This window comes from Littorina saxatilis, linkage group LG9, assembly GCF_037325665.1.
Source record: "Littorina saxatilis isolate snail1 linkage group LG9, US_GU_Lsax_2.0, whole genome shotgun sequence".
Taxonomy (NCBI): Eukaryota; Metazoa; Mollusca; class Gastropoda; order Littorinimorpha; family Littorinidae; genus Littorina; species Littorina saxatilis.
The window spans coordinates 36685469-36692968 of record NC_090253.1 but is presented as its reverse complement, the minus strand read 5'-3'; the positions used below and the strand labels follow the sequence as shown (position 1 = coordinate 36692968).

The window sequence follows — 7500 nt, the reverse complement described above, 5'->3', positions numbered from 1 at the left end:
ACGCTATATACAAGACGAACAAAATTGAATAAAGGCATGAACTGACGTGATTGGTCCGAGTTTTTCGTACTCCTGCCGAACGATCGCCTTGACTCGCTTCCCCTGAGCTGTCTTCTCCTCGCTGCTGGTACAGCATTGACACAAACCCCTGCAGCACACAATGTCAAGCGCAGACTTTTAGCTACATTTTCATTTACATTACTTCATTATCCTATTTACCCGGGGAATGTGGGTCGCTTCCTCCCAATGAAAAGCTAGCAGCAACTTGAGCCGCGCTACCCAGGTGTGTGTACATTTAGGTTTAATCAGCCAACTGCACTTATGACAGAATGACCGAGGTTTTTTTTTTACGTGCCATTGTAGTGACAATGGGGTGGGCCATGAATACCGTATCTGAGTCTGCACATTAAGTTGCCCCGAGATCGTCCCTGCCTGGATTCGATCCCGTGACACAATGATCACAGGTCCATGTCGTGCTCCACCAACTGAGCTACCAGCCTTCAACTGAACCCCACCCCCACCCCCACCCCGTGGGGTTTACAAAATTAATTCATCCAAAAATGTGCATTGTGCACAGAGAGCACCCAGGCTGTTTAATTTCAGTATGTGACCAAGTGAACTAATGTTCTTACACCATGGAAAAACCTCGCCATGATCTGAGACGGCGAGCCGAAATGGTTTTAACAAAAGGAGTGTGTTTCAAGGACATGCAGGCTTTATCCTTTGCTCTCCTCGGTGTAACACTCACCGACACCTGAGAAAGGCGATCTGCAGCCAGATCCAGCACACGAAGAGGACCAGTGCCGACAGCGGCAGGCCGAACCCGATCCACGAGGCGAAGTTCACCGGGGACGACAAGCCGTGCTCAGCATACAGTCTGTGGGCAATGGAAAAGATAGAAAACATCTTCCCATGGTTATGACATAAGCATTCATGGGTTCCTGTTGTTGTTGTTTTTTAAATCTAACCCTTGTCTAGATAGGAAAAGTCTGTGGGGAATGAAAAAGACGGGATTAATCTTCATTTCCCAGAGTTATGGCACAAGTACATGTATACAATATCTGTCAAAAATGTCTTTGAACACCCATTCACTCTTCTTCCTCCGTCTGTTAATGCGCGATCTGTGCACATATGAATGTACTGTCAAACTCATAAAACCCACATTATTTGGGTCAACTACAGTCAAATGCGCCACTTACTTGTCAGCGTTTTCTTTGAGCACCAGGTTGGGGCCTGTTCCTGTCAACGTGGCGATTCCCCCAGAGTTCGCGGCGTAGCAAATACTGAGTGACATCCCTTTGCACATCAAGCGGTAGTGCTTTTCTCTCGGAGTTTCCGGTGATCCGGGTTCTTCTGGCTCTGGTTTCGACGTGCCGTTAGCTTTCTCGCTGTCGCCAATTTTTTGCTTTTCGACACTCCCTTTGACATCTTCGGCCTCGTCCGATAAATTGTCTGAAAAGGGATACAAGTGTCTAATCTCAGAGTTGAAACAAGACCTGATCTGCGGATACGAAGACAAATATTGCCTAATTAACGTCAGATAAAACAGGACCTACTTTCCATTCAGCTCATGCCCTGGATCGTGGAACGCCTAGTTGTGTCCACCGCAGGCGCTACACACGATTATGTCCCCCGCAAGACCAACCACATGGTAAGTGTCTCCAAATTAATGCCTTAAAATAGTAGATAACCAGACTTTCTTGTATTGAAGTTTATATCATACTGACCGATACTTTTTGTGTGCATTGGATCAGCCAGTTTTCTTACCATTTATACTCTCGTGTACTACATAAGAGAAGACATTTCACCAAGACAGGTCAGAAATACTGTTCCCCACGTTAAAAATGATAAAATAACACAAAGCACGGTCAACAGAAGGGCTTAAATCTTCTTCCTTGTCAAAGTCTAACTACTTGTAGATACTGCTTTCCATTTTTAAGTTTCAGCTTAGCTTAGTTGACTCACGATGGGTACAAAGATCAACAGTAACATTTGACGGGGTAAGATCCCCCGCAGCTTGGTCAAAAATGCGGGGGACCTTATCTGGTGTCTGCGGGGGACCTTACCCACTGAGAATCGAGTACCACAAAATAACGCTAGATTAGAGCAGCTTATCCGCGATGCTGGTGCCCCAAAACGCGCATACAAGTCTGCAAGGTATCGAAGATTGAACTGTGAGTATTAGAATAGTGATTCAAAAGGTAATTCTGGGTTAATTTGTAAGACATTGAGAGCTCTCTGCGTAATTTTCACGGACTTCGGCAGAAAATCGAACGCCACTGTTCACGAGTACACAACAAGACCTAAGTATATTGTACTTATAGCCTAGGTAATTCTGCTTCGGACTATCTATAATAAATAATGTGATCTGCCATAAAATACCTTCACAGGGTAATTCTTTTACGATATATCAAATCTGCTTCCGCGTGCGGAGGACATAATCGTGTGTAGCGCCTGCGGTGGACACAACTAGGCGTTTCACGATCCAGGGCGTGTAGATGCAAGACAATAACTGCACAAAGTTAAACAATTTCAGGGAGAAGGCAGCTGGGGGAAAACATTCTAAGTCAATGGACTCACATCGAACAATGTAGATGGCGCACAATAATTCTAATCAACTGCTAGGTTAAACTATAATGACAAACATTTCGGTAAATTGCAATGAACAAAACGGATGTATACCTGTTTAAGTGAAAAGGTCTCCTTCTTTCTGAATCTGACAAAGTAGGTGTCTTCCAATAACTTTCTCTATTTTCGAATCATTGTAACTTTTTAATCTGGCTTTAGGCTACATGATTTGCATGGATGTCGTTTGGCTTCGGCAGTCGAAAAAACACCGACACTTCTTTCATTTCGCCGAAAACATGCCGTCAGTCCCGCAGAACTGTGGTTTTTGGTTTTGTTTTTGTTTTCATGATTTTTTTGTTGTCTTCTTTTTTTTTCTTTTCTTTTTAAAGGTGACGCCAAATTTAAGGAAACTCGCATGGCCATTTCTGCATTTTTTGTCAAGGATATTAAATTCCATCAACATCTCTGCATTCGGTTTATTTGTAGGGTGAAAAGCCCCCTTGTAAGACCCTCACCCACCCTGGATCCCCGAACACTCCCCCCCCCCCCCAACATACCCGTTCTTAAACCAACACGTTCACAAGGTCCTTGTTTGCCAAATTTTCTGAGAATAACAGCCTTTTCGTTGACCTCTTTTTTAAGCCTCCCACCCTTGTAAGACCTGCTTTTCTCAGATGTTTTGGATGGATTATGAGGGGGGTGTCCACCGTACACCGGTACCTGTTGTCAACGTCCCTTTGAGTTGCTGCAGAACGGCCTCAGTGATGGGGATCATCATGGCTGTGGTGGCCGTGTTGCTGATCCACATAGACAGGAACCACGTCGCCAGCATCATCCCCAGCATCAGCCTGCATACGACGAGAGAGAAAAATGTAGGTTTTGAGCCCTCACGGCAAAGCCATTCGGGGCATGTGAGACGAGAAAACCCGGCGTTGTATAAAGGGTACATACGATGATATGAACTGTTCGCATATACTCTTCGAAAAAAAAGATAAGGACGGACCAAAGAAATGTATAGAATCTTTACAAATGTGCGAAATACCAAACGTCTTATTGAAACAAGTCTTTTTTTAGAATGCACAAAAGGGCTGTGAAACAATTTTTGGTTTTACTGTTCCATGCTAAACACGTGGACAGGACTCTGCTTTTAGAGGTAATGCTGTCATGCTGTTTTGAAAGTCCTATGAAATCGGCACAAAATCTAATCTACCAGGGCAAGAACTTGTGATGCACCTGCTACAACAGCGTCTTGGCTATCCATGTTGCTCACCAGTTTGTGTATAAAAGCACTGACGAAATAATGCACTGCAGCAACGTGCCTCCTTGACGAAAACTGGCACATTTTCTTGACAGGTCCTTATTTAAGTGTGTGTGTGTGCAGAGTATATGTAACAATTTGTAAGCTAATGCAGTATGTTCTATATGAATCAGTATGGCTGACATGGCCCCACTCACAAATTATACCACACATTCCTACCCAGCCACACCCAAACCTACAACAGTGAAGATTGTCTTCAAATTCCAAGTACCCACCATCGTGGTTCGGATCCCACCAGCAGCAGAATCTTGAGGGCAATACGGCGGTGCAGGTTCCAGCGTTCAATGGCCACGGCCACTAGCAGACCGCCCAGGAACAGCAACAGCAAGTCCTGGAGGAACGGTAATGACCCAGCATCAGTAGCGTTCAAACAATAAACGACATTTAATAAAGAAGGTTTTGATATTATTTTTATGTCATGCACAGAGTTGAGAACAAAAACTCCAAACTTGTTCAAACTTGCATAGTTCAGAGTATCTTTCAATTTCTTACTATTTTTTTTTTCGGCAATGGCATTACATGTACTTAACTATTCGGGAAATCTCGAAATGGTTGCCTACGAAAGCAATCCCAAAAGCGGTGTTTCACCTCGTAGGCCCTGATATTTTCGAAAATGTAATTGCAATACGTAATTTCTTGTAGACACTCAGAAGACGGACAGTATATCAAGTATAACAAATGTATGCCAACCAAACATTTACCGAACATTCAATCAACCAACCAAATAACTCACTAACTACTCAACGAATACTTTCCATAAAGCTAACACTCACGTAGGTCTTAACAAGGTTTTTTCTGCGTTGATGGGGTGGGTCTATCACAGGAAAAAGGGAGGTAAACAATAACAAGACATGAGTCGCAAAACTCTCCCTCGTATCAATCTTGTCGATGAGTTGTGCTTTGATAACGTCCGCCATAGCAAACATACAGGCGGATTGAAGTGGAGTCAGAACAATAAATACTTGGCGGATGATTATTGCAATGAGAATGAGAATGATGAGTTGCAGTGACGCTATAAATTATGACATAACAATATCCGGATCATAAAACCAACACCAATTGTTCAAGTGATCACGATTTGTTGTTAGCACTGATAGCCTCATAGCAAAGAGAAAGAGAGACGTATAGTCTGGCCGAGAGGCTAGCGGAGGATATAGGACGTTTTAAATTCTTTAAAAAAATCTTAGCAACTTTTACATAGTGCTCAAGAAGAAAAGTTGTTCAACACGCTTCTTGTGTTAAAAAGGGTTTATAATTTAGTGCTAACCCTAATTGTTTTCGCTCTACCCTAGTAAAATGTTGAGAGATACGACCCAAAACGAGTTAATTTCAACCCTTAACAAGGCTCGTTCAGTTATTAATATAATAATGAGAGCTTATATAGCGCGAGCCCCGGAGAATCGTGCTCTCCGCGATTTACCGATTAACAATGAATAAAACACGCTAGTTTAACATTGAATTTCTTTCTTTATTTGGTGTTTAACGTCGTTTTCAACCACGAAGGGTTATATCGCGACGGTTAACATTGAATGCATATAAACAATAGAATAAGAACCTATAGAAACAACACACTTACGACAACACAACATGAACTTTGTAAAAATATCGTCTAGGCATATGCTAACACAATAAGTTACTCACCCCACTGACCTCTCTACAGTGCCGGATGCACACTTAAAAACGTCCTACACCTGACCCTCGGCCAGACTATACAAGTGACGTCATAAAAGTTGACAACAACAAATAACACTTACGCTCATGTAAGACTTGGCGATAGTTTTTGTCACCATAGCAAAAAGAAAGACAGACGTAGAAGTGACTTAAAATTGCTGACAATAACACGAACACTTACGCTCATGTAAGACTTGGCGATGACTTTTGCGTCGATAATGTTCATCATGGGAAAGAGAATGATTGGTAGAAGTGACGTCACACCAATGGGGATAGCTTCAGTCACCCAGTACACAGCCATGATGAAGAGAGTATAGGCTGTTTTTCCTTCCTGGATAGGAAAGCGGCGCTAGGGGTTGTTTTTTGTTGCTGTTGTTCTTTGTGCACAATTAAATTATTTTCATATTCATAAAACAAAACTTAAATACGCATCCGTACACACACACACACGCACACACACACACACACACACACACACACACACACACACACACACACACACACACACACACACACACACGCACATCCACGTACGCACACATATGCACGCAGGCACGCATGCACGCACGCACTAAAAAGCGGATGTACGCCCACCCCCACACATACGCACATCAATACACGCTTGCAAGCACAAATGCGCAAACGCACACACACGCACACACACACACACACACACACACACACACACCTTCTCACACACACACACACACACACACTCACACACACACACACACACACGCACACACACACACACACACACACACACAGAAGTCTGTACCCATGGATTCACTTCAGACGAAAGCAAACAGTTAAGCATATAATTATCATTTAGAACGTTTACACTCGCTCATCCTTTTATACTTTTCGTTCGCTCAAATGCGAACAGAATTATCTGTTTCTTAAAGTTCCTTTCGGATCAAAGAACCGTTTGACAAGAATGTCATTTCCCTCCCTCCCTCCCTTCCCCGATCACGAAACCCATTCAGCAGAGCTCCCGAGACAACTGAGCACAAAACACGAGTGTAGGTTTACACATCATACAAGCACCTATGTGAATAGTGTAGTAGAACATAGCTATCGAACCAACTGGACATACAACACAAATGTAGGTTTATTCGAACATGGACCCAAGGGAATAGCGTAAAAGAAAATAGCTATTAAGAGTAATCACACAGTCTGCCATTTCTAAAACCTGGGGTGTCTGAATGTGTTTTCTCAGGATTTTCTCGGATATCCTATAATCCTAACAGCCGATGCTTGCAAGTGTGACATATTGGGGGTGTATGGACTTTTTGTCTTTGTTCGCTTGTTTATTTGTTTGTTTCTTTCTTTATTTGTTTGTTTGTTTGTTTGTTTGTTTGTTTACTTATTTGTTTGGTTGGTTGGTTGGTTGTTTATTTGGTTTTTCCTTCTTCTTTCTTTCTTTGTTTTTCCTTGCCCAACAATAATTGAATGACTGAGGAATAATAAAGCCCGTGACGGACTGCACCTTTAAGATGGTAAACCCTGTAATGCAGTGGTGCATTGTGCATTGTGTCCGATCCAACATAATTTCTTCAAGAAAAGTTAGGGCGTCGCAACAAGTGCACCAACAAAACTAAATACAATGTTTAAAAAAAATCAGTCACTAGATCACATGACCGAATTACATGGACAAATGGCAAGGTAATGGTGTGTATACAGGTAAAAGTGCGAATTTAAATTGAACTTTGATAAAAAAAAATATTACCCAATATTGACGGACTGTGTGATGATATCTTCTGCTATGGTCTGTTGAGACAGTGATATCAAAATCGAGACCGGAGGTAGAGATTTTGATATCACTGTCGAATCAGACCAATAGCAGAAGATATCATCACACAGTCAGTCAATGTTAGATATAATTATTGCTAATTCTCTGGACATTTTGTATTTACTGTAAAGAAATTACAAAAGTATTTGTC

The 7500-nt window shown here is 42.3% G+C and overlaps 1 protein-coding gene across 3 annotated transcripts in view; it reads right to left on the bottom strand.

Moving 5' to 3' along the window:
• The window catches only part of LOC138975940 (Na(+)/citrate cotransporter-like), a 37817-nt gene that overhangs the window by 7437 nt on the left and 22880 nt on the right, over positions 1 to 7500 (bottom strand). For 2 of the 3 annotated variants that reach the window (XM_070348712.1, XM_070348715.1), the window contains exons 3-8: positions 5739 to 5888; positions 4102 to 4217; positions 3289 to 3416; positions 1200 to 1452; positions 749 to 877; positions 47 to 148 (exon numbers count right to left, since the gene is read on the bottom strand). In XM_070348712.1, the coding sequence (XP_070204813.1) occupies positions 47 to 148; positions 749 to 877; positions 1200 to 1452; positions 3289 to 3416; positions 4102 to 4217; positions 5739 to 5888 (878 nt within the window). Of the gene's footprint in view, positions 1 to 46; positions 149 to 748; positions 878 to 1199; positions 1453 to 3288; positions 3417 to 4101; positions 4218 to 5640; positions 5692 to 5738; positions 5889 to 7500 lie in introns of those variants that run through there. The other variant, XM_070348713.1, reaches the window with a different exon arrangement.